The 26,679-nt window shown below is 38.5% G+C and overlaps 2 protein-coding genes across 2 annotated transcripts; one reads left to right on the top strand and one right to left on the bottom strand.

Annotated features, from left to right (window-relative positions):
• Positions 1-1,112: 1,112 nt before the first annotated feature.
• Positions 1,113-22,999, top strand: LOC107083679 (clustered mitochondria protein homolog). The gene is made up of 28 exons (XM_015373080.1): positions 1,113-1,365; positions 3,000-3,109; positions 3,210-3,381; positions 5,594-5,725; positions 5,813-5,967; positions 6,060-6,214; positions 7,781-7,903; positions 7,983-8,115; positions 8,237-8,329; positions 8,434-8,600; positions 10,011-10,190; positions 10,271-10,711; positions 10,796-10,869; positions 10,954-11,058; positions 11,146-11,246; positions 11,348-11,500; positions 11,600-11,662; positions 15,780-16,012; positions 16,090-16,174; positions 18,369-18,522; positions 18,622-18,761; positions 19,810-19,890; positions 19,977-20,102; positions 20,183-20,292; positions 20,403-20,496; positions 20,566-20,691; positions 20,767-20,840; positions 22,204-22,999. Exons 1-28 carry the CDS (start codon positions 1,317-1,319, stop codon positions 22,751-22,753), a joined length of 4,179 nt encoding a protein of 1,392 aa, XP_015228566.1. The 5' UTR covers positions 1,113-1,316; the 3' UTR covers positions 22,754-22,999.
• Positions 23,000-23,756: 757 nt separating this feature from the next.
• srrd (SRR1 domain containing) lies at positions 23,757-25,723 on the bottom strand. Its single transcript, XM_015373043.1, is given in 8 exon segments — positions 23,757-23,762; positions 23,815-23,832; positions 23,835-24,090; positions 24,169-24,320; positions 24,592-24,690; positions 24,776-24,978; positions 25,276-25,316; positions 25,465-25,723. Coding segments are annotated over 8 exon segments (927 nt in total). The 5' UTR covers positions 25,617-25,723.
• Positions 25,724-26,679: the final 956 nt, after the last annotated feature.

The raw sequence follows: 26,679 nt of genomic DNA, 5'->3' as shown, positions 1-26,679 counted from the left end.
GTGTAAAAGAAGTCTATGGTGCATCTGTGGCCTTTGTGGATTTTCACTTTTCGGAGCCATCAAAGCTGTGCCAAAACAAATATTATGTACTGTATCAATTGGTTGTACAATTACAGAATGGAGTAATTCAGGTGTGACTCCAAAACATAACTGTTGGTTTAATTTAGACTCAGTATTGGTCAAATAAGATTTTTTTTTTAAATCTAAATAGATTTAACTTCTTCTCATTCCTTTTCAACTGCAAAATGTAATAGCTCAATTTTAATATTGCATAAAAATAAGTACATTTTGTTTATTTTCCTGCTTTTGAGTTGTTTGAAATAAACTTACCTAAACCTGAAAACTTTGCTAAATCTAATTCTGCTGGGGTTATGAATATTTTTGGGCTTAGCAGTCATTTACATGCCTTGCATAGATGTCAAAAAGGTCAATAAACTTTAGTCAATTTATTATTTCTTTCCCAGCTCTGAGCTTGACTTTCCAGTCCTACAACTAGGAGATAATTCAGACTACACCCTGTCCTACTTTTTTACATGACTGAAGTTTATTTTGCAGGACTCCAGTGGTAACAAAAAGGCCTCTTGTTCAGCTAACACATCATCACTGTTGTTCAAACTGAGTTATTCTCAGGTATGTGTGTGATAAAAACCGACGTAGTAGGTGTAGTCCACTAAACAATCAGGAGGAACCACATCACACAGATACACCCAACTCTGGAAGTTCAGCCATGTCTTGGTTGTGTTTTTTTTTTTGCAAACTTTTACTTGATGAGCAGTGCAGCATGTCGGCTGCACCCAGGACAAACTCCCTAATGTAGTGGAAGAATGTCTATATACATACTTTTTCATAATTGCAAAGTTCCACCCGTAGTTTCTTTTTCTGACAAAATGAAGAAACAACTCTTTAGAAAACTCATAACTGTTTAAAATGCCAAAAGCTTTGTGCACAATTCTCACTTCTACTTCAAGGCTGATGGGGGAGGAGTGTAACATGCCTCAGGGAGGAAGAGTGAGTGAAGCTACAACAAAGACACACCCAGTCCAGCAAAGTTTCTGAGGCAGTGTGGAGCAATAAGAGGGTGTGGCTTTTTTTTTTTTTGCACACTGGGAACAGATAAGTTGAGTTTGCCTTGTAAAGAGGGGCATGAGTCACAGTGCTGAACAGTGAGCCGTTTACTTTCACTCCGCTGGGCTCTCTGTTTCTCTCACACACACACAATCCAGCTGCACAAATCAACCTTCCTTTTTATCCTCCCCATTCCAGCAGCTTTTGGACCAGACCTTTCAGGGAGAAACAGAGAGGAAAAACTTCCAACCATGAAGGACAAAGTGAAAAAAGGAGGAGGAAAAAATCAAGTCAAAGCTGGTAAGTAATCCCTATAATCACAGTGTTTTTTTAATGCCTTCCTTCTTTTCTGTTTAGCAGCTTCTTTTCCCTTGTGAAGAATGTGTGGAAGTAGGGTGGGAGATTTGGCACAGCACTGACTGACGCTCTAACATATCTGGTGCTAACATTCTAGCCTCTTTAAGAAGTTACAGCACATTTAGTGTACTTTTAGAGCATTTTGTAACACTGACACGTGCCTTACAAATGGCTTAAACCCCTCAGTTTGATTGTAACCACCCATTTATGCTCATTGTAAAGAACAGAATATGAGCAGAAGAGGTGACATTCTCCAGTGTGACTTCTTTACCTTTCTGAACATTCACCACTCCCCTTTTACAAAGATAAATGAGTGCATTAGGTTTCAGTGCATGTCAGATTCGACTCAGCTGAGCGTTTTTCCTATAAAATAATAAAAACGTTGGCACAGCATTAAGAGCTAAAGCTTGTGACTTTTTAATTACTTAAATTACTTGTGGTATTACCATTTTATAAATTTAATGCTGCAGTTTTTATAATTTTTTTTTCTAAATAGTTTAAACTTTTTTATGACGTTTTTTTTTTTAACTTAATCCAAGTGCTGATTCATCTGATTATCAGGTGTTTTGTTTTTGTTTAAATGTGGTGTCTTGTACCTCATTTCATTAACATAAAAAAAATAAAAATGCCCTTTTTCACATAACAAATTTAAACATAACCTCTAACTACTTTGTTATTGCCGTTTGATTTCTGCAAAATTTAGTCTAAGTCAGTCCAGGCTAAGCAAAAAATTAAATTGCTGACATAACCAAGAACAGTGTTTTTGAATCAAAGAGGTAGCTCTAAAAGATAAAGGCACAATATTAGTTTTTTTGCAACTGTAATAAAGCAGTAGGTCCTGTAAAGAATAAATGATGCTCCCTTAAATTCCAAAGAGGCGGCGCGTTCCTTCAGCCAATAACATCTACCTATTTATTGGGAGCTTTCCAATAGCAAAACAGATCCAGATTGACAACATCAGCAGCTAATTTAGTGTGGAAAGAACAGTAATTAAAAACAGATCAGGATTGTTGTCTTATATGCCTTCAGTATTCAACAGAAGAAGTCAAACTTTTAGGTTTTAAATTTCTTTTTCAGTTGTAACATTTTGGTGCTTGCTAAAATAAAGCTGGGTGTGGCTGTCGTTTCACCTGGAGATGACATGAACACCAGAAGGAAAATCCATCAGGTTTAGTCACACATCAGTTCAAGGAACACGCCGAGTCCTGCTTTCCCTCTGGCACCACATGTGTGTGTATAATTGGGCCACGCCCCATTTGCCTTGTAAATCACATGTTTGTTCCATGTTCTTTTGTAAAATAAAGAAATAGATTTACACATAAAGACTCCTCGGATTAGGTAAAAGTGATTAAAAAAAAGATTAATTCAAAAACATTAATCCATTGATAAAATGTAAGCATGCTATGCCATGATTGTTCCCCCTTCATTCATTGTTTCCAGTTCTGGTTAGCTAGAGACCATCATGGATGGTATAGGGGGACAGGAGAAATAATAAACCAAATTGTTTTCTCCTCTTTCACTGGACCCTGTATTTTATCACAGTTAATTTGGCTTTCTCCATTCTTTCCTGCACATAGATGTAATCTCTCCACCCAGCGGAGATGATACTGTTGATATCAAGCAAGAGGAGAGCACAGCATTTCCTGTGAAGATCCAAGGAGCAGGAGTAGAGCCATTTGAACTGCAGGTAACAAACAACAATGAAAGGCGAGATTGAATTTCCTGATTCAGTTTTGTTGCTACTGTTTAAAGCTACATGAGGTTCTTTCTGTGTTCGTACCATTTAGGTTAATGCGTTCTGGCTCGTTCAAGATGTGATGATGGCCCTGCTTTCGAGGAATGAGGTGTGTCCACGTTCCAACTTGTCTCTAGCTCTAGCTGGGGCAACTTTGGATCCCCTTGCTGAACTGCTAGGCATCAAGGGCCTTAAGTCAGGAGCTCTCATTCGACTAGTGGAAGGTAATATTTAGTTTAAATTTCAGTTGATATACTCTGTTTGAATTCACACCAACTGCATGATTCAGAAATGCTTAAATCTGTTGTCATAGTGGATTCATCACAGTTCTGATTAGCTGTTTATATAAGTATTAGAAAAATATCCTGACCCCTAAAACTTCTTTCCCATTTTGCAATATGTATTAGGTTCCCCGAAACACCTTAAATTAGATCAAGAGGAAATAGTTGCATGCACAGTTCAAATAAAGTCCATCTGTGTGTAAACGGATCTGACTACGAATAATGTTGTTCTGCGTGGGCCTTAGAGCTTTGTTTAAGAGCATTAGCGGACAAGCAGCTTCATGGGGACCAAGTAATACAGCAGTAATTCATCATTTGAGGTGGGATATGTTATAAAAGATCATCTGAGGTTGTGAACTTCTCACGGGGCATTGCTCAGTTCATTGCCTGAAAATGGAAAACTATGGTGCAACTGCAAGGCAACCAAGATTCAGACCTTCACCTAATCGGGCAAATTGGTAAGAATAGCATTAACCTTGCAGGAATCGACAGTTCATGTTGGAGAATTTAGTGTTCGAACTATTATTTAAACAACTCTCTTTTAGAAAAGATGAAGGTCTAATTTGGTATTTTCCACAAGCCTTGTAAGAGGACACCGAAACACATGGAAGAAAGTGCTCTTATCAGATAATTTTCTGCCTACAAGGAAAATGTTGTGATAGAAAACAGCTCATCACCCTGGACTCACTATACTGTAAAACATGACTGTGGCAGCATCCCACTGTGGGAATGGCTTGCTGTAGGAGGGAACAGTCAGAAGGTCATAGCTGACAGGAAGAAAGATGGAGCTGAACACAAAGAAGTCCTGAACACCATCAGAGCTACAATGGAATGCTTTAGATGGAAGCAAATTCATGTGCCAGTTTGGGGCCAGAGTCCAGACTTAAACCAATTAACAAAACAAAATGCATGTTCACAGAAGCTCTCCAGTCACTCCGACTAGACTTCAGCTATTTTACGAAAAAGAATTGTAAAATGCAGGGTCTAGAGATGCAAGGTTTTACAAAGTTACCCCAAAAGACTTAAAGCTGAAACAAAAATTTGTCTTTTAAATTATTAATTCTTGACTTTCAACAAATGTATGCTACACTGTTAGGATGTCCATTTGTTAAAATGTCAAAATCTATATCATTTTCCTTCCATTTCACAATTGTTCACTTAGTTTTGTATGTCTTTAACATACATGCTATAAAAATATATAGAGTTTCTTGGTTTGTTTGTTTTTTTACTTGAAGCACAGTGAAACAGTTAAAACAGATATTAATTATATTTTCATAACTTAAGAGTTTATAAATGTTTAATGTATTGACAAAACCAAAACATTCTGGTTTACAAAGTCTGTAAAATCAGACATCTCAATGCGAACTGATAAAGTCAAATGCAACTTTTGATTATACAAGTAAACAAGCAAGTCTGCAGCCTGAAGACACCTTCTGCACAGCTGCCAGGTATTTATGTAGGGTTGACCCAGATGTTCTCAATCAGCCTGCCTACTGCACTTCAGCCAATGGATCCATTCCTTGAACAGTTCAAATAATGAAACACCAGACAGGGCCTTCATTGTATTTTTTCCCCTTTATTAGTCAGTTTACTGAAACACATAATTATAAAAGCATTTTTGTTTTCTGTTTGCCTGTTTTTTTGAAAATGGCACAGTGCTGCAGTTTTAGCTCTGCTGTCTTGCAGGAATAATGTATTGTGGTCAAATCCTAGCCTGGGCCTCTTTGCCTAAAGCATGTTTTCAACAATCATCTACAGGGTCTGTGAGGGTCCCTTGGCTTCCTCTCATAGTCCAAAAGCATGCACATTAAGTTTGGCAGTCTTTCTAATCTGACCTTAGCTATGAGTTTACATTTGCATGATTAGTTTTCTTGTGACAAACTGCAGAGTTGTTTAGTATGTGGCTTAATTCTTACTGACTGCTGGGAATAGACACTGACCCCACAAAAAAAAAAAAAAAATAGATGGATGTTATTATTCTAAACTGAGATGTAAACATCTCAGCCAACAGGTCAATGTCCAAAGAGGGATGTTCTGGATGCTTTGTGAGCAGATTGTTCATTTCACAGGTTCATTAGACTTTTCACACGCCACTGTGACTTTCATAAAGAGGGTCAGGCTAAAATCTTATGTTAACCAATGCATGTCTCTGCAGAGCCTTATACCCTCCACTCCGCAAGGGTTCATTTGGCTCGGGTTGTGGAGCTACTGAGAGCGTCTGGCCCTCATGATGCACTAAGAGAAGGGCGATCACCGAGTGTGCTGGAGACACTCACGCACACACCTGGTAAATGCATAAAGGCCGTCCACTGAGACAAGAGGGCAACAGAAAAAGCCTGATTCATTCGGAAATCTCTCTTTGTTCCTCATACAGAATCAAACTTAGCGAATGGAAAGAGCCTGAAGCGCTCATTAAGCAACACAAAGGGAGAATCAGCAAACCAGGATGGAGCTCCACCTGATTACCTCTTGCCTGGTTCCTCAGAAAGACCACTTATGGCTCTGTTACCACACAGCTCTCAAACAGAGGTGGGGTTATACAAGATTGTCTGGGAATTTGACTAGTTTGAATCAAGTAAAACACAAGTTGACCCTCCTTCTCTTTATTTGTGTCTTAATAGGCTCCTAGTTATTTGAAGGACTTGTCTCTTAGCTGCTGGCACCCCCCTCCAGGACACAGGAAGCTGCAGGGGGACTTCATGTACATCACAGTGGCGACAATAGAGGGTCGACACTGTGATATCACATCCTGTCCAAAAGGCTTCTTCCTGAACAGGTGAACATTCTTATGTCCGAACTTTTATCATTTAGGGTATGCAATAGCCTCCATGTGTGTTCCCTTTAAACTTATTATAATTTTTTTTAAACCAAACACACATTTCAGTCAAGGTTTTAGTAGTTTTTGTAAATATATTCATCATGAAGACAAGGGAACACAGGGAATAGACCAGGAAGAAATTTGTGGAAAGGTTCGAGAGAAGGGATACAATTTAAGAAGGTTAAAGCAGAAGTAGGCTACAAAACAAAACCTCAGCCTTTTGAAAATAGAGGAACTTTTCAAAGCATCACACAACTGCTGACCTAACAAAGAGCTGACCGTCTCCCTGAACCGATAGGCTTGACGAGGAAAAGATAATAATAAATACTGCCTAAATTTCATTGGTAGCTCAGGTAGGAGAATCTGTTGGCAAGCAACTAGAAAGAAAGACACAAGAAATCTAAAAGCCATTGATGAAAGAATACCAGATAAAGCTTATGCTTGCAACAAATCATTTAGCAAACACAGCAAACATGCAGGAGAAAATGCTCTGTCCAACAATACCACATTTTTGGGTTATTGTGATGAAAAACCAGCCCTGCACTTCATCCTTAGACACACTTTTCGCATTGTAAGACAATTTGGTGGCACAATGGTGTTCTGTGTGTGTGTGTGTGTGTTTGTAACAAGCCTTAAAAATATTTTCTTTGGTTGAGAAACAGTTGAGACCCGAGCAGAATTAAACATACAAGTATTACAATATATATTATGGGTTAGGGCTGCTCAGTGGTATAGTGGGTAGCACGGCTGCCTTGCAGCAAATAGGTTCTTGGTTCGATTCACGCCACGGTCTGGGTTCTTTCTGCATGGAGTTTCCATGTTCTCCCTGTGCATACGTGGCTCCCCCGGTACTCCGGCTTCCTCCCACAGTCCAAAAACATGACTGTCAGGTTATTTGGCTTCTCTAAATTCTCCTTAGGTGTGAGTGTTTTTGTGTGAATAGTTGTCCTGTGTGTCTCTGTCTTGCCCTGCGATGGACTGGCAATCTGTTTAGGGTGTACCCTGCATCTCGCCTGTAGACAGCTGAAGATAGGCAGCAGCACTCTTCTCGAGCACAGCTTGGATAAAGCGTGACAGAATATGGATTATATGTGTTAAAGTTCAGGCAAAATTTAGAAGCTTAAACTTTGGGCTACAAGTAAGTAGACATACTCAGATAGACTTTCTGCTGTAATCTGAGTTCCAAATAAATATTTATCCAATGGGGTAAAAAGAATACTTGCTAGAGTAAGTAGATTTATGTTCGTAAAATAACTTGAAAGCCATTAACGTAGTACTTTGTGTTTTTCTGTCACATCAGATCCCAATATTATACAACAAAATTCAAATTTTAAAATACGTTATTAATTCTAAAGATAAATTAGATAAATTTAATAAATGCAATGACGTCTGTGGTTGTAACTGAGCAAATTACATTAGGAGATGTTCAAAGGGTATTATTACCTGTGTAACAAACATGTATGTACAGATTGTTGCATTTAAGTGTACAATACAAGTCAGTTTTTTTCTTGTTATCATGTTTAGGTCTACTGAAGATTTATTTGATCCCCGTCCTGCACAATCTTCTCCTATCTGTCACTGTCTCACGGACTTGCTGTGCCACCTCAGCCCTACTTTCAAGCAAGCCTTTACTACACTAAAAAACAGGTTAGTAATATTATATACCACTGTAAGCTGCCTGAACTCCTGTAGCTGAGTTTGATGCATTATGATTTTCCCTTTTTAGACCACAGCAGCTCCCAGTAGAGGCGATGCCCACTCCTTACCACACGCTGTGCTGGCTTGGGCCTCCTTGCGCCTCTCGTGTTCACAAGAACACCTTCAGTCGATTGGGAGTGGATGAACAGGCAGCAGCACAGGTTTGATTTGTTTTCATTTGTGGATGTATTGCATAAACTATAAAAGCACTAATATATATATATATATATATGATATGCTGTATATAAATATATACCTAAGGCAACTGTTTATTATGTTTAGGCACCAGATTGGAATGAGGAGTTACAAGCAGCCAGAGATCTCCCAGAGGGAAGTCTGGAAGAAAGAATCCAGAGAGACAAAACTTTGCTACAGGTTAGAAATAAAAGCTTGACAGATTTTACTTCTGAAACAAATGCAGTTCAAACATGTCTCTACATTGTTTGTTTTTTTTTGTTTTTGTTTTTTTTAAAAACCAGATTAACAGTGCTTTTGTAAGGACTGCTATGCAGGGAGTTGAGACTGTGGTAGATGGATTTGTCGAGCCGGTAAATGGAAACCCAGAGGACCCAGCTTTCCTCTGGGGAGGTCTGTTCATGAGTCAGGGGGCCACAAGTCCGGTATTCGGTGGTGAGCGGGGTCGCAGGTAATACATGTCAAATGTCTTTTAGCAAACTTGTGAAAGAGTATGCTGCAGTTCTCTGGGACTGTGCTTAAGATATGTTGTGCAACTTCATTACCATGATCCCAACAGTGGGGAAAGAAGATAAATCTTATTGGTGTTTTTCATAGATGATTAAGCATTGCCATGACCAGGAGCTTTTAGTTTCTAATGGACATTTCTTGACCTAATAAAATGAACACAGCATTATCTGACTTTAATGGTTTTGTCTTTCCCACATTGAAGAGTTGACAAGAGTAATTGGCCTCTAAATGACTTCCTATTGGTACCTGAGGTAAACAAGCAGTTCCCAAATAATTTTATTAACTTTCTGTATAAAAGTGACTTTAGACTTTAACTAAGTGTTTGCTTGAGGTACAATTCTTAAAAAAAAAACATGTTCGAGAAGCAGTGAAGGGGGCTGTTGTAATACTGGATGAGCCTCAGGATCCACAGCTCAGATGGTGTATGTCACCACTACTGTTTGGTAAATTCTTGGTTGTAAGAGTACAGACATTGGAAAAACAAAACTAACAACAGAAAAAAACAAAAAGGTCTCAAACTAGCCTGAGCACTGCAATATATGGATTATACATATACCTGTAAGACAAATATCCATGACTACACAAACAGACATACGTATAAAGTCGACACGATGACAGGAGACAGGCAAGTGTGAAATAAGCAGAACAAAATAAAATGAGAAAAAAAATTTAGCCTTCCTCTTCTAGGGAGAAATGACATTACAATTAGTTTCTGTTCAACTGTAGGGACCTGGGGAGTTGACCACCTCAGTAAAGGAATTTTTTTTTTGCCAAAAATAAAATAATTACCGTAGTAAGAGAGACTTAGTGTCTGCGTCAAATAGATTGTCTGGGATATATAAGGAGACGGAAAGAAGAAGTGAGCAGAAATGTTTCACCGGTGACCTTTACAGAATGTACCCCCTTTTATAAACTTTGAATATGGTTGCATGACCAAACAAATAAGTAAATCTCTCTTTATGTATTTTACATTTAAAGGTTAAACGTGCCCGAGAACATTTTCGTCTTTGGAGGTTGAGTTACATTTAGGGAAAAACTCGTTAAAGATCATGATCCAGTCCACAGGGTTAAAAATCACCTCCAGTTCTCACTCCTATAATAGCTTCAGAGAGTGATAACTTGAAGAATATTTTTAATGTGTCATAAAGACTACTCTACATATATAATCCTCATAAAATACATAAATGTTTTTGTTTTACAGTGTAAATCTCTTAAGCGGGGGTGAATATTTTTGCTATGCATTGTGGCTGTTGTGACAGAAGCAAATGAGCACACCCCTCACCATTTATGCAATGGTTTGGATTTACTCCACAAAGTTGTTTCATATTTATAATCATCTTCCCACCTGCAGGGCAGCTCAGAGGTTGGAGCTTAAAGGTGTGCAGGCCTACAGTGACTTAGATGGGCTCCAGGGCCTGCATACCATACCCACAGCTATCGTGGACTACAGAGGAGTGCGTCTGTCAGCCCAGGGTCTGGCTCCTGGCTTTGAAAGCTCAGAGCAGGACCAGAAAGATTCTCCTGCCTCTAGGTACTTACTGTTAGCGCTTTTAGTATGTTTTACCTCTGTGTGCATTTGTTGCTGGATTTATTTTCTTTTTCTCTCCTCAGAGGTTTGCTTTATGGAGTGAATGCAGGACCCCAAGAATCCCCTCACCGTAGACGGCTGCTAGGCCTGCTGGCTCACGCAGCGAAAAGTCTGTCCATCCAGCGACATGTTGTTGTGGCTCCCAAGGGTCACCGTGTACCTCTGTTCACCTCTGCCGATGCTCAGGGGCTACTGGGAGCTGATGGGAGGTTCTACATACTAGATGTATTTAGGAGCTTCCCAGCTGATGCCAACTTCTGTCCAGAGGGGGAAACACAAAATCAAATAGCCGATGAAGATGAGCAAAGCAGCGAAAAATGTAAAGAGAATGAGGAGAACAGCAACAGGAATGAGAAAGAGGGTTGGCCAGAGAATTATCAGGGCACGACTGGGCTCCCTAAAAGTTTTCCTCATGCTCTCTGTAGACTGAGGCCAGAGCTGGTGCAAGCGTTCATTCAGCACAAGTGAGTTTAATGTGGAAGAAAATGTTGTGAATTCAATTTGAACTTGTTTTTTCATCGATTTTAAATGTTTTTTTGGTATTGCAGACATTGTCAGTTTACCCGAATTGTGAAGAAGAAGATGGATGAGAATGGAGGATTTGAAGAATGTGCAACAGCCTGTAAGGAGTATTTTACAGTTATACAGCTCTGTCCATCGAAAAGCACACATTTTATTCTTGACCAATTTTTTTATTTTTTTTTAGGTGACTCTCGAGCGACTGATGCAGTACGGGCTGCATGCAGAGACGTGGGCTCAGTTAGTGACATCATCTTTGAGATGCGCTTCAACCCAAACGTTTTCTCTCCGGGTATATAAATTAAAAATGCCTTTTCAGACATAACAAACACTCAGTAGATCATTACTAAAACTGTTATTTCTTTTGTTTATCATTCAGGAATCCAGTTTCCTCCTGCTGAGAGTGCAGCAACAAACCTCCAGGAGAAGTTGTTGAGAGAAGCTGCAGCTTTTATCATCACACACCAGATACCAGACTTTGTACGTGTCTCCAGTGCTTCCAATTTCTTGAAGTTGTCAAGGAGAAATGTGTGTGACCATCAAATCAGAGTGTAATACGTTATAATTATTGCTTTTTATAGCTGCAGTGCTGCCTAGAAAACCATGAGGCGCCAATGGATGGAGCTTCTCTGAAACAGGCGCTGCACCAGAGAGGAATCAACCTGCGCTACCTGGGGCACGTGGTCAAGGCTATCAACCAGTCAGAACACAAGGAGCGCCTCCGGCACATATTGGTTTGTTTCACTTCTTCACATTTAGCTGACAAATGTAAAATAGTCTAACTATATCTGCTATGTTAACATTTTTACTATCTGTCTTTTTGTATCATACAGAGATCAACTATTGGTGAAATTTTCATCCGCTCAGCAAAAAGAGTCTTCAACCATTTTCTACAGGTACTTTGTGGCTGTCTGTAAAGACTGCTATAATTTTCCAATGCATTCAGTCCTTGATATATGGATGGTAATTAATAATAGTTGTAGTTTTGGCTCATTGTTTACGAGCGGGGGTCTCATTTAGAAAGTTTGGTATGCACAGAACTGTCTCTAAACTTGCATATGCCGACTTTCATACAAAGGCTGTGATCTATGAAATATGTGATGCTTCATCCAAACTCTGACCATACGTATGGGAAAGCTAGTTTAGGAGAGGCTGGGATTTGGTGAGGTGGGAAGCTGAGGCCAGATTACATCATAATTCTCTCAGACATTTAATTTCACTTCATATGAAACCTGAATCAAAGATTAACTTTGTTTGTTTTGTAACCGCAGTCTAGCATGTGCTGGCACTCCTGAGCCGACCATAATTCAGCCCATATTTAAATGTTTCCTCACCATCACATTCCTCCATTGTATAAATCCAACAAGGTTTGTGGAATTCACACAGATTTCTGGTAACCTTTAAATACCATTGAACTACCAGTGCTTAATGATGCGTGATGGATGTTTTAAATATGTTGAACTCTCTGTAAATTGGAGAATAAGGAGGAAATGCAATTTCAGGGCTTTAGCTGGGCCATAAGGGTGACTGATTTATTAGCCCCGCCGTTCCTGTTCATCACAGTTTTTAAAAAAGGAGAACAGTGTGCCCATGTTAAAAAAGAAAGTGTAGTCTGTTAGATGTTTCTAAAAAACACAAATAGATATAAAAAAATAAGCAATTCTGGGTATATATCGAATTTGATATATTCATGAATTATAGATCTAAATAATTTTTTATATGGTTGAAAGATATATGATACTTCATCCCCCAGTCAGTTAAAGATCCAAAATAATACTTGAAAGATTAAGTAAACTAAACATCTTAATACTAAGATCATGTAGCCAAAACATGCCAATTTTTTTTCATATGAAATCCTATAGATAGGTGTGCTACTTTCCCACATGTTTTTTTTTTTATTAATTCAAGCTGTTAACCCCTCTGGGATTCCTGAGAAACAGCTCTTACCAGTGCAAAATGTGCCACAGACCTTTAATTAACAATCAACTAATTCTTTGCCTGAGGAAACTTTTCAGATAAGAATAATTCCATGAAATTGTCCATAAATCAGAGATATCAAAGCCAACCATAACCACAATGCTGCCTGGATGTCCACAGACTCTGTAGGTGTCAATGATAATACTTCCTTTTATTCACTCTGGCTATAAAACATATTTTCTGGCTCACTACCTCACTCAACACATCTATTTCTGCGTTGATCAAAGGAGACTTTTTTCATTTTTTTTTTGGCTGTGTTTGTCGAGGTAACCAGGAAACAACAGTGACTCGTTGGCTTATTTAAACACACGATGACATTCATGCAGTGCTCTGTATGGACCAGTTATGGTTAAATGGAGGGGTAGAGGACTCAAGGTGAGATAAAGACTTGCATACATGCATAGATTTTATTAGGGGTGAAATGTCTTCTAAATGAGACCTCAGAGTCTGGTTCGTAGACCCCTTTGTTTGGGATAGAATGAAACAAAACAAAAAAACAGAGCAATAGTTAAGCATTAAACATATTAAGTGAACCAAAAAACATGTGCAGCTCTGGAATCCTCAGATCTAGCAGAGGAAAACATGATTCTATGTCAATATGACTGAAGCTAAAAGGGCAAAATCATCTTTCTTTCTAAAATCATCAATAAAATAAAACAGTGAAAATAAAATAAATAATAGCTCTTGTCAAGAACCATATATGCTCCCTCAACTCTTTTGAGCTCTGCCCATAAAAGTCCTACAGCAGTGTTTCCTAACCCCTACCTTTAAGTTCCCCTGTCCTGCATGTTTAAGGTGTCTCCTTGTTGCAGCATGACATACATGGGCAACATAGTTACAATCCCTCATTTAATGATGGAAAACCCACAATGGTCAAAAAAAATAACTTGAATCTGATATAAGTAATATCAAATAAAAATACTATGAAAATAAGCAAAGGAAAATCAGACCTTGCTTCAAAAAATGATGGTCCCCTTAACTTAATATCTTGTTGTTTAGCCTTTGGAATCAATCACTGCAATGAAATGATTCCTGTAATTGTCAATACAACTTCTGTTCCTCTCAGAATTATTTTATCCACTCCTCATGAGCAAACTGTTCCAGTTGTCTCAGGTTTTAAGGATGTTTCAGCTCCTTCCAAAAATGCTCAGTTTGATTTAGGTCAGGGTTTATAGGAGGCCTCTTCAGAATAGTTAAATGTTTTCCTCTTAGTCATTTATGGGTATTTTTAGCTTTTGTTTTCGGTCATTATCCTGTTGCAATATCCATGACCTACAGTATGACAGAGACCAAGCTGTCTGACACTGGGCAGCACATTTATCTCTAGAGTCGCTCTGTAGTCTTGAGATTTCATTGGACCCTTTAGAGATTCAAGGTACCCTGTGCCAGATGAAGCAAAGCAGGACCAGACTATTAAAGATCTGGGGCTGCTTTTCTTTTCTTCATATGCTTCATTTTTCCATCTGTGAACATAGAGATCATGTGCCATTGCAGATAGAAGCTTTGAGGCTCATCAATATGGAGTTTGGTAAAAATCCAATTTGGCTTTCTCATTGGTTTTCATCAAATTTCTCCTCCTTGGTCACCTCTCATTAGTCTAATTTGGCTTAACCAATAATACTGTATATGGTGGGACCACACACTGATATTCTTTAGCTTGAAGTTCACCTTTAATCTCTTTAGAAGTTTTTTCTTGGCTCATGTCTCTATTCATATTATCCGTCTCTTTGCTTTGTCATCAATGTTCCTCCTGCTTTCACATGCAGGAAGGTTGGCTGCAGTCCCGTGGATCTTACATTTCTCAATATGTGCAGCTTTAGTGACAGGAACACCCAGCGGCTTAGAGATGGTCTTATAGTTTTACCTTTAACTTGCTTGTCTATAATGTTATTTCTCATCTCCTAAGACTACTCTTTCCTTTGCTTTCTCTGTTCCTCTGTTGAGTGTGGTACACACCATGTCACCAAACAGCATAGTAACTACCTATAGCCATATATATAGGCCCACTGACTGATTACAGACACCGGCGATACAAATTATTGGACACAACTGTATTCAAAATAACTCTTTGGTCACATTATTTTCAGTCTTTTCTAGGGGTTTACCTTAAGATTTGTTTAGGGGTTGTTCATGAGTTTATTTTTTAAATAATTATGTCAATACATGGTGGAAAATCCTATTACTTTGAGTTACTCTATGATTTGTTATTTTTCATAAAAATCAGTAAATGTTATACATGTTTAACCTGCTTTGATTTCCTGGATGGTGTTTTGTTGCTACAATGTAAGTGCACTGTTCCACACTGCTGCAAGACCCAGAGAACATGATGCTGCACCATGCATTTTTCAGCGAAGATTATGTTCTAAGTCATGCAAGCTTTGTCCTTTCACTTCCGAATGTAACAATGGTCATAAGACCATACCAGTTACTTTTAGTTTTCATCAGAAAAGAAATATCGACTAGAAAAGGTCATTGTTACAGTGTGAATGTTCTACCTATAATGTGGCTTTTTATGCTGTTTTTGCAGTAATGGCTTCTTCCTCTCTGGGTAGCTTTGAATCCTTGTTGATAGATAAATCTATTTACAAGCTTCAACCAGCATCATTTCCTGTTGTTCTGGGGTGGATTTGCATTTCAAACTAAAACCTGCTCATCTCTAGTATGAGGAAAGTTCCTGAAATGGACGATGATTGAACATCCCCATGTTGTCAGGGTTACTTGAGACATTCTTGCATTCCATTCCCCAATGCCTCTTAGTTTGCATTGTAAGAAACCTTGAGGCCTCTGGAAAGTATAAAGTTGGTAGTGGTGAACAAGGTCCCCTCTTCTTTTTATTTTTGCATGATGTTACACAAGGAAGCAATGGTTAATGTGTTGCATTAATATATCCATAAGTGTGTCTTTGTCTAACTCTGATGCTGTGAATCATATTATCAGAAACTTGCAAAGCTGGATGTCAACTTCTGACTGACACTGTAGCTACAGGCATGTTCCTGCATAAAGAATTCTGCTAAGCATCTGCTTCTGTCTTTGCAGGGTGTGGATATGTCCTGCCTCTCTACAGCAGTCAGTCACTTCCTTGGTTGCCTATTGGTTCACCATTTCATACCCTCTCCTGTCGGGGAAGAGGTGAGGAAAAAGTCAAGGAGACGTGGCCGTGCAGCTGGGGCCTCCGAGAGCATGCCCTGGAGCATGCTCACTGGATCTGAGCTGTGGAATCTGGTCTGCCAAGACGCTGTTAAAACATATGACATCTCTGACAGTCTTGGGTGAGAGGACCTGTTCACCACCTTTGTTTGTGAAGCAGAGGTAAAGCTCATGTTTAACCCTTGCAATCCTCTCATAGCGCTGGTCCGAATCATTTGGTGGAGCACTATGGACTTCAGAAACTCTCCTTGCTGAGAGAATTCTGTTTAAAAACTGGAGTGCAGGTAACCTACATATTACCAGTGTTATTTAAAGCAATGCATTCTAGATTAGACACATACAGGTCATGTAATTAGAATATCATTAAAAAGTTGATTGGTTTCAGTAATTCAATTCAAAAAGTGAATTATATATATAATATTCCTTCATCACAAACAGAGTGGTATATTTCAAGTGTTTATTTCTTTTAAGTTAGATTAGTGTAACTAACAGCTAATCCATTAGAGTCAGAAAATTTGAGTTTATTAACTTAAAACACCTGCAAAGACCTTTGAATTGTCTCTTAGTGTAATTCTGTTGGTTGCACAATCATGGAGAAGACTGTTGACTTGACAGTTGTCCAAAAGACCACTTACCCCTTGCACAAGGAGGGCAAGACACAAACTGTCATTGCTAAAGACGCTGGCTGTTCACAGAGCTTTGTTTCCAAATTAAGCAGAATAAGCATATTAACAAAGAGGCAGAAAGAAGGAAAAATATTCAATAAATATGGATTACTGTACCGTGGAGAGGATTGTGGACCCATACAGAAATGTGGGGAAGATTCACAAAGAGCAGACTTTAGCTGGAGTCGGTGTTTTATGGACCAGCGAGCATGGATGTATGCAAGGTATGAGTTACAGCTGTCGTGTTCCTCCAGACTCCGGGACCTGGAGGCACAGAATCCATGTTGCTTAAAGGTATAGCTGAGGATGTTCTTATTTCATCAAAATAAGTGGTCCTCCTAATTGTTAATCATTCTGGTGATATGTTTACATAAGGCCATCCTACGTGCTCTTCCCCATTTTCACTTACCAGTGATGAGTCTGACATGATGGAAAAAATGCAAATCTTCTTTTGAAAAAATAGCGTGCACGAGGAGAAATGGGCTCATGCATGCTCTCACGCGCATTTAATAGGCATTCCCTCTCAGGAGCAGGTACAGGGTTGTGCATGAGCATTTGTTTTTAAAGTTGAGAGGGTGGGTCTTTTCAAAGATTCACGAAAATCCTCCACTACACCTTTAGGTGTCATTTCAAAGTTTCCACAGTCAGCCATGGTTTGGCGTGCCATGTCATCTGCTGGTGTTGGTTAAGGTCAACACAGCCTCCTAGCAGGAGGTTTTGAAACACTTCAGGTTCCCTTCTACTGACCAACTTTATGGAGATCCAGATACATTTTTTTAGCTAGACTTAGCACCGGCACATAGTGCAAACCCTACAAGTTCCTGGTTTAAGGACTATGGTATCCCTGTTCTTAACTCACCAGCAAACTCACCTGACCTTAACTTCATAGAAATTGTATGGGTTAGTGCTAAAATTAAAAGGCAATATGCCAGAATTAACAACGCAAAAGGGCTGAAAGGCACTATCAGAGCAACCTGTGTTCTCATAACACCTGAGCAGTGCCACAGACTGATCCGCTCTACGTCAAATTACTGCAGTAATCCAGGAAAAATGAGACCCAACTAAATACCGAGTGCTACATGATATTGCTTTTCGTGTTCATACTTTTTTAGAAGGCCAACATTTCTAGAAATCCTTTATTGTATTGGTATTAAGTAATACTCTATCTCTTTGAGAGACTCAATTCTTTTTTTCTTTTTTTCTGATTAGTTTCAGCCAGGCTCGGACTGGTAATCTGTGGCACCGGGCATTTTCCCGGTGGGCCGGTCTTAATTTCATCGTGCGAGGGCCGGCCCTCCTTAAATCATACCGGTCCCAACACTTACTCTCCGGCCAAAGCACCTTCCTGTGACCATAAATAACTCAAGGAGCTCAAGAAGTATTACAATGTTAAGTACCTAAATGATGCATGCAGTATATATATATAGCCCTTCCTTGTCATGCACATCCTTGTGACGGTTTGCATATGGTTTAATTTTCTATTTCTTCAAACTGTAAAATCCTTGCAACAAACTAAATTATAATAAAACAAAACAAATAGGAGATGGAAAAATGCCAGGGTTAAAAGTCGTTCCCACTCCCACACTGGTTTCAGCAAAGAAATAAAAACTTAAAACATATAGGTCTATATTTAAAGAACTATTATAATATTAAAGTTCCACATTTTGAAAGGCATATATAAAATAAATCAACTTTATCATGATATTCCAAATATATGACCAACACCTTTATATGTTGGAAATTTTCAGATAGATGAAAAGCAACATGAACTCCTAAAGAAAAACCTATAAATCTATCTGTGTATCTTCACCAGTTAAGACTCAGGGACTACATCCTAGACAGCCAGAATAAAGCTCCCATGAGTCCAGACGACATCCTTAACATCTTCCCTGTGGTTAAACACATCAACACACCGGCTGTGGATGCATCTAGAGCTTTCCGTGCTGCACAGAATTACATTCAAAAGGGTATGTTTACAAGAAAAAAAAAAACTAACACTAATGAATGTATATGTCCAACAGATGCTTTTAAAAAATGTTTCCATTTTGCCCTGTTCTGGCATGCAGGCCTGCTAGATCAGGCCCACGAACAGTTGAAGGAAGCAGCTTATCTGTACGGCCGGGTGTGTGATGATCTGGACCCTGAGGCGTGTTACTGCAACAGCCTTTTGGCCAAAGTGACCTACCTGCGGGGGAAAGCAGCTGAGGTAGGCTGACAACACTGCAACATTTCTGCTTCTGATTGCATGTTACAGGTATTTCATTTGCATTCTCCATTTAAACATAACTTTGTCTAATCAGCGTAACATTACTTTTTGCCTTAATAAAGGTTTTCTAACCAGCTGCAAAATATTTTTACCTTGTGGCACATAAAAGCCACATCAACCTGTCTTTTTGGCATTTCATGTGATGGACCAACACAAAGTAGTGATTATTTCAGATAAACTTAAAATGGCAGATTGTTTTTTTTTTTTTATATATATATATATATATATTTTACAAGTCCTAGTCCAAGGTTTCAGAGGTTTATTAGCAAAAATTGGAAAGAATCACAAAGACCAAGGAACACAACAGAGGTCAGGGATAAGGCTGTGGAGATGAGTATAGAAAAGTTAAGTCCCAAACAAAATTTTTGATATCTGACAGATAAGTGTGCTATCAATTATCTCAAAATAAATTCCTTTAAACTGTGGAAATATGCAAACCCAGCAAAAGATGGCTGTCAACACTAAATGGAAGGCCTCACAGAGAATCAACCAAAAGGCAGCCAAGAGCCCGAAGGTCACTCTGAAGGAGGTGCAGAGATTAACAGCTCAATCAATAGCAAGACTGTACAAATTAATGTTCACATCTCATATTTTCTGATCCTTAAAAAGCCCTACAGTCCTAAAAATTGGTGGGTTTAGTTGCAATGAAAATTGCCTCTGCTAAGTCTTGACTCAGAAAGTCTGAATACAAATTAACTTCAGTGCTGACATCTTTTGTTTGCAAAAAAAAATTTTTTTTTTATTGCTGTTCCTTTTAATGCACAATAACACACTACACTAAGTTATTTAATAATATACATAAAAATAAAGTAGATCAAATGCTTTGGTTGTAATTTGACAAAGTGGCAAAAGGTTCAAAGTTTATATATATTTTGCCACTCCATAGACTTACCTGTTTATTCATCTATTACATGCTATGACACAGCAGATGTATTTCAAGAGTGTTAATTACACTAAAAACTAAATGTTGACCTTCTCTGTCCTGAAGGCTCGCAGTGTTCAGTTGAAATCGGTGGTTATCAGTGAGAGGGTGCTTGGTTTTGACCATCCAAACACCATACAGCAATACGTGAGTACAACTCATGTATAGATATGATGGTTTATTGGTTCTAGCTGTCCAAATTATGATCATCATCATTTTTGTGGGATTTATAGGCTCTGCTAGCTGTTTATGCATATGCTGGAGGGGAGACGACCCTGGCTCAGAAATGTCTTCTCAGAGCCCGGCTCCTAATGCTGACAGTCCATGGAGAAGACCATCCGTACACTGCAACATTGGATGTGAGTAGAAGCAGTAAAGTAATAAATGGAGGAAGTAAAGGTTTTGCTAATAGTTCATGTTTTCCTCTTGTATATTGTAGAGCTGCCTCGGCCTGGTGCTGACAGAAGACCAAACAGGACAGTTTCTGAAAAATGCCCTGAAACTTAACACTTCCTTTTTCGGCGCCACAAATATGCATACTGCCCTCAGGTAGGATGTCATTTATAGCTCACACCGGAAACATTTCTGTATTGCATGTTTACTGTAATTTGTTTGTCTTTTATAAAGCTTAAGTAACCCTCCTTTTTTTTTCTGTGCAGCCACCACCTGTTGGCCCAGTGGATGTGCAGTAAAGGAGACTACAGAAGTGCCATGACCCATGAGAAAGAAGCCCTCTCTGCCTTTACAGCCTTGGTTTGTTGCCGACTGAATAAAGATCTTTTTTTTTTGTGCATGTCTGCTGACCCTAAATTCCTCCTCTAGTTCGGAGAAGATCACCAACAAACAAGCTGCAGCAAAGAGTTCCTGGGAACCATAACCAAGCAGGCAGTCAAAGTAGAACGAACTCTCAGACAGGCAGGAAGTGACTCTGCTGATCAAACTGTGGAGGTAAGCATCAGAGCATGAGTACATCTGTTTATAGAAGCTGTAAAAACACGTTCAGATTGTTGTTTTTCGTTTCAGTGTCTGAGCCCAACATCTGAAACTATTCTGGAGCAGATGGTTCTGATTACAGGGATCAGGAGGATCACAAGAAGGTAAAACTTTACAAATTTCAATGAGACTGGATGGTTTAAAATCAGAAATTACACATAAAAAATTATTAACTGGCCAAAAATAGAGTTTTATTCAATAACAAGATATTCCCTAATCATTAAGAGGAAACACGAGGTGAGGAAAAAGGAAAGAGTACAGGGATACAGGATAAACATTTCCGGATTTATAGACTAATGTAAAAGTTATTCGCTTAAATATTTGTTTCATTTGTTTTCTTTGTTTGTTTTTGTCATTCATTAAATGTTTTTAAATTCTAAAACAAATTTGAATATCATGCATAGATTACCTAAATATAAAAAGTGGTTTTAAGGGGAGGATTTTTTTTTTACTTTATGGGGAAAGTTATTTTATCTCCTTTAGTAATTAAGTGTAACTAACCACAGATTTGGTTCTGTTTTACCTCCTGTAACAAAACCCTAAATACTCCCAGACTCATAGAATTAAGAACCTGCTGCACAAGCAGGTATTTGGTTTAGGGGATAACGGTCCTCTCCTAAATAGCCAGATTGGGTTGGATTGCTTCTTTCCAGTGATATCATACATTATCCACTTTATTTTTGTACTTACTCTGCTACTATGTGTTTGATATTACAATTAAGTTGAAGGTCAATATTTAGGAAAATAAAACTGAAACAAGCTTTAAGGGGACAATATATTTTTTTCACCAAATGTCGGAGAACTGAATTTGAGAATTTCATAAAAACACCATAAGGTGTTCAATCAGGGCTACGCAGATATACTACAACATGAGATCAACAACACTTAAAAGGACGCTTTCCATCATGGCGAAAGGTTGCTTCCACTCAGCCTGGTTCTGCTGGAGGTTTCCTCCCTGTTAGAAGGGAGTTTTTCCTCTCCTCTATACTGTAGCTACATGCATCCTGGCTGTGAGGATTGCTCACAACCAGAATGCATGGGAAGTCAAGCAAATGTCAGCTGAAGCCACATGCTCATTCAGGACAAATGCATGATGCAAAGACAATAACTCAATGCAATCAGCAGGGTTTTTCTTAGTAGAAACTTTGAATTAATCTGTCATATTTGGTTGAAATGATGCTGCCAAGTGCCTGGAGAGAACATGTGTTGTGAATTGGTACTATTTAAATAAATTAAGCTGAATTTAAATAAACAGTAACACAATAGAAAAAGATGCTTTTGACGTCTAACTCAAACTCAAAATGTTTCCCCTTAGATGTGAGCCAGATATATGAAAAGTATTACATAGTTTGTTTCTATTTAAATAACGGGTGCATTATGATCATAATCTTTAAAAGCAATAGTTTATGTTATAAATATTTAAAAATAAGAGATACCAATTTTTTTTTAAACTTCCTGTCTTTATAGTGACAGATTCCAGGAGTATAAGCAGAAACACCTGGAAAGAAAGGCTGCAGCAGCAAAGGAACTGGGATTCAAGCTCCCAATCTGGCCTCTTAACTCGCATCTTGTTAACAGAGAAGAGAAAAGCTCAGTAAAAGAGAGTGGAGTTGGGAAGGAATCTGGGGACGAAGGAAACAAAGAAGGGAAGAAAGACTGTGAGGGCCAGCAGCAGCCGCTGGAGGACACGTCTGCTAAGAGCGATGCAGGCGTCTTAGCTAACGGTCACGTGGTGGAGCCAACTGATCCACACAAACAGGCCAGGAAAGTTGATGTAGATGCTGACAGAGGAGTTACAGAAGCTGTGGTCCAGGCAGTGGATGAAGGGGAGATCCAGTCTGCCTCGGGGGTGAAAAATGGCACAATCGACAAGGACATCGACACAGTTCCCAGCCCTTCAGCCCTTAATAGTAAACTGACCTGGGCAGATGTTGTTTCAAAATCCAACAACGGGGCAGGAAGCAAGGCAGTAAATGGAGTCAACAGTGTCACTGCCAATGGAGCAGCTGAAGAGTAAAAACACACCAAGCCTGTGGGGGCGAGTTTTCAAAGAGCCTGCTGTAAGAGGAACCCATCATTGGATTTAGATTGTAACTTGATCAAAACAATGGGGAGGTAGTATTAAGAAAGACGTCGAGTATTTCTTCATGTTTGAGATGTTTCACTGTCGCAGATGATCTAAGAAACTTGCATTTTTTTTGTCTGCATTCTTTTAGACAAAGTTTTTCAGTCTGCTGTAATAAACTTTTCTATTCATAACATAACTTGTTTATTGATTCTTTTTTTCTGACTAAAGGCAATATGACAAAACAGCTAAATGTGAACAAAAGCCATTGTAGTACTGTTGTATGAAATAGAAAACAAAAGCCATTTTCTAACAGATTTTATAAACAAATCAAATCTCGGAGTTGCACTATTTGGGTCTCTTTTAATGACATCTTCCAGCAAAAAAAATACTCAGCAACTGAAAAAATTAAAATCATCATCTATGTAGTTTATTAGACCACAACCCCCGGCTTATCTTAAAAGTTAAAAAAAAATATTTATTTTGGTCCAGTTGGGTGTTATAGAGTGATGCTGTTTCACACAACATGGTATATATTTACCAGTCTGGATACATGCCTAACAACCATTTCATTTTGCAACATTTGCTGAAGATAACAGCTATGGAACCAACATTGTCTTCAGTTGGGTTAGATGGTCTAGTTTATTGGGTCCTTCTTAGTGAGAATGATGCTAAAATGTATGTTATAAACCAAAATTTAGGTTCTACAGCTCTGATATGTAGGCACCACCTTCTTTTAAGTCAGCTTCTGCAGAAAATGTCAACTGTCAGAACTTCACAGTATAGAAGTGTTGTTTGATACCACGCCTTCTAAGTAACATAATGATAAACAGGGAAGAAAAACTTCAAAGCAGACATTGATCGAGTTAACACAGCCTATGTTAAATCAGATTGAAAGAGAGTAATAAATACTGTTCTTTTATCCAATAAGCCACAGAATAAAAGTCACTGTGATTCAGATCTGTGGAATTGGGCATAAAACAAAATTACATCAATGTTATATGTGAAAATACATCTGTTGTCATCTATCCTCTGTCTCTGGAGCGTCTGAGATGGATTTTTGTTTCAGAATAATCTCTAAATCTGAACAATGGTGGTACTGCGGTTCCGGTGACTCTGTCCAAGTAGACTGTGGAAGTTTGTTCAATCGGTCTGAAGGAAAAGTGATAACTGCTGTATCACTGAACACGTCTATCAGTCGGGTAGGACACGGCAGCAGTCTCTCTTCACACCAATCCACAGCTTTGCTGATGTAGTTGTAATCCTGCCTCATTTCCCTCTCAATGGTCCTGGATGTAATAGGATAGAGAACATCACCTCAGCCACCATTTCCAAACCATCTAATTTCATTCATTCCTTGTACAAACCTCTCCCTGATTCCGCTGAAGCAATTTCCGATGATTGTTACCAGTGGCAAACAGCGTGGGCTCCAGTTCTTCCAAAGCAGGTTGTTGTATAGGGCTTTTCCACAGTGCATTAGATAAAAGAGGGTAGGCTTGGTGGCCAGGCGCTTCCCCTCCTTCACAGCATAACAAAATTAAGATGCGTTTTTTTTCTACTAAGGGATTCATTAATTAAGCAGCAGTTTAATACTGTAAAAAAATCTTGTCTAACAAAAAAATTACAAGCTAAATAAACTAAAAAATCTAAAAAGTTTTGATTTGATAGTGAAACTGTAACATACTGGATCCACTTTACGTATTAGAAGGCAATGCAGTAATCTTAAACGCCCATCTAACATTGTATCACAAACCTGAATGATCAAAACACATCGGCTGTCAACAACTTACCTCATTTTCTGTGAGTACGGTCAAACCTAGCCCTCTCAATACGTCCCTTTCTGCAGAGGAGAATGCAGGATCGTAAACAGAGCAATCCTTCAGGGGAATCTACAAAAGGAAAGGTATGAATACTGAAATCAAATACTGGATCTAAAATGTTAGACATAACAAAGGAAGAAGCTGACTCCCTCACCCGTCCTGCATCCAGCAGCAGCAGCAACATGGCAAGTTGGTAGCGGGCTGAGACACAAGAAGAAAAGGTGCCAAGGCCATAACACACACACTCCACATGTTGGCGTGCTGTCCTTCCCTCTGCATTCTTGTAATGATTGCCATCTGTCTCACTGTTGCCTGAAGGTCTCCAATCAGGTGATGAAGTTGTCAGTAGAAGCTGATCTAGAGATAAAATATGACAAAATATGATAAAAAGCTGCAAGGAAGTTCCTTCATAAGCAAAGCTATAGAGCCCTGCTGGAGAAGCTATACACAATAAATTATTTCACATTAAATTGTGGCGTTATAGGGTTTGTTAATTTATCATAAATACATTTATCATAATAATCTACTACTACTTCAGATTTTGCATTACATACTCTACAAGTCCCCTACAGGTTTATGGTTTTGTGAGATAAAACATGAAAAGGTTCAAGGGTTCTGTGGCCATGTAAATATTTAGATGGAGACCAAACTCACCTTTCCACTGCTTCCAAACCTCCTCAGCGCTTAGCTCGGAACTAAAGGAGACAAAATAAAATCAGAGTTAAATGTGTGTAAAGGGGACTAAGCTGGGCTTAAAAACTAAGCTTGGTTTTGGTCTGATTTCATGTATTCTGTGGGATATTTACTGTATTTACTGGATTGCGGTTGAGCTTAATTTCTTACACCGTGTCTTTGATCCGTCTGATCAGTTTCTCCACATCCAGCTGTTCCTCAAGACATGCAGCGGAGGACGGACTTTTTTTTTTAGATTTAAATTGTCTTGATGCCCCTTTTCCCCGTCGAACGACCCTCCACTCTTCTACTAAATCCGACATTTAAATTTAGACTACAAGGCACACATAAACGGGATTTTAATGAACATTTATCTTGTTAGCAGATGTGTGCTGAAAAGGTATTTCCAAGGGGGAAGATTTTGAGAGCAACACACAGTTCTTCTTCCGGGGTCACGTGATATTTCATTGTATTTTTATTGGAGTGTAAGTGAAAAGAAGTTACCCAGAATTTTCTCAAATAAGATTCCAAAAAGTAATTTGCTAAAGGTATTTAGATCTGCTTGATTTGACTTAATTTGCAAAAATGCTATGCATTTTTTTATGTGCAGGTTCTGGTGGTTAGATGTGAGAGTTTAGATAAATAACATGATTATAAAATAGATTCTACTTAAAAATTAAACATTACCAAATTCCTGCAGGTAATAGAATATTGCAACACACTTCCATTGACAGGATCAGATGCTCATATATAAATGTGCTTGGATACTAAATAACTGCCTAACTTATGAACGAAAACATAGCTTCATTTCTGAACAGAAAAGTGCTAAATCATTTTTGGAGAATGTAAATTCCAACTTCACTGTAATGCTAAATATTATAAGAGAGTTTTAAAAGCCATACCAGTTTCTGTGATATCAATGGTTAGAGAAGATACTCGATACTCTGCAGTCTCCCCTGAACTGAGACAGCTTTACATTGATGGATCAAACTTCTGTGATTTCAAATGCACCAGCAAGGTTAATAGGAATGCTTTAATAAAAGAATATTATCCTAACCCAGTTAAAAGAATGTACACACTGAAGGAGTTTGAAATAGAAAAAATTAAGAAAATAAGAAAAAACTATGTTACATTTCCTCTCCCACCTAAAGTGAAAGAGGTCAACTTCAAAATTTTTAATGAAATCTACCCAGTGAACGAATATCTGAGATTAAGATTTAATATTGATCGGAATAACTGCGTTTTTTGTGAAGAGAATGTGGAAACTTTAGAACATCTCTTTTTTTATTGTAATGCTGTGCAGCTTTTTTGGGAAGAGATGCAAAGCTGGCTACTATCCAAAGAAATTATATTGCCTTTGTCTTTGAAGTCTATTTTTTTGGTGTT

The sequence above is a fragment of the Cyprinodon variegatus genome, unplaced genomic scaffold (assembly GCF_000732505.1).
Source record: "Cyprinodon variegatus isolate N-32 unplaced genomic scaffold, C_variegatus-1.0 Scaffold80, whole genome shotgun sequence".
Lineage (NCBI taxonomy): Eukaryota > Metazoa > Chordata > Actinopteri > Cyprinodontiformes > Cyprinodontidae > Cyprinodon > Cyprinodon variegatus.
This window is presented reverse-complemented; position numbering and strand designations above follow the sequence as displayed.

Bases quoted from the DNA above. Each gene is read 5' to 3' on its own strand.
- LOC107083679 (XM_015373080.1), top strand. From the start codon at position 1,317: ATGAAGGACAAAGTGAAAAAAGGAGGAGGAAAAAATCAAGTCAAAGCT. The intron at 5,968-6,059 runs GTGGGGTTATAC...GTGTCTTAATAG, and splicing joins CACACAGCTCTCAAACAGAG to GCTCCTAGTTATTTGAAGGA. The intron at 18,762-19,809 runs GTAGGCTGACAA...TCTGTCCTGAAG, and splicing joins TGCGGGGGAAAGCAGCTGAG to GCTCGCAGTGTTCAGTTGAA.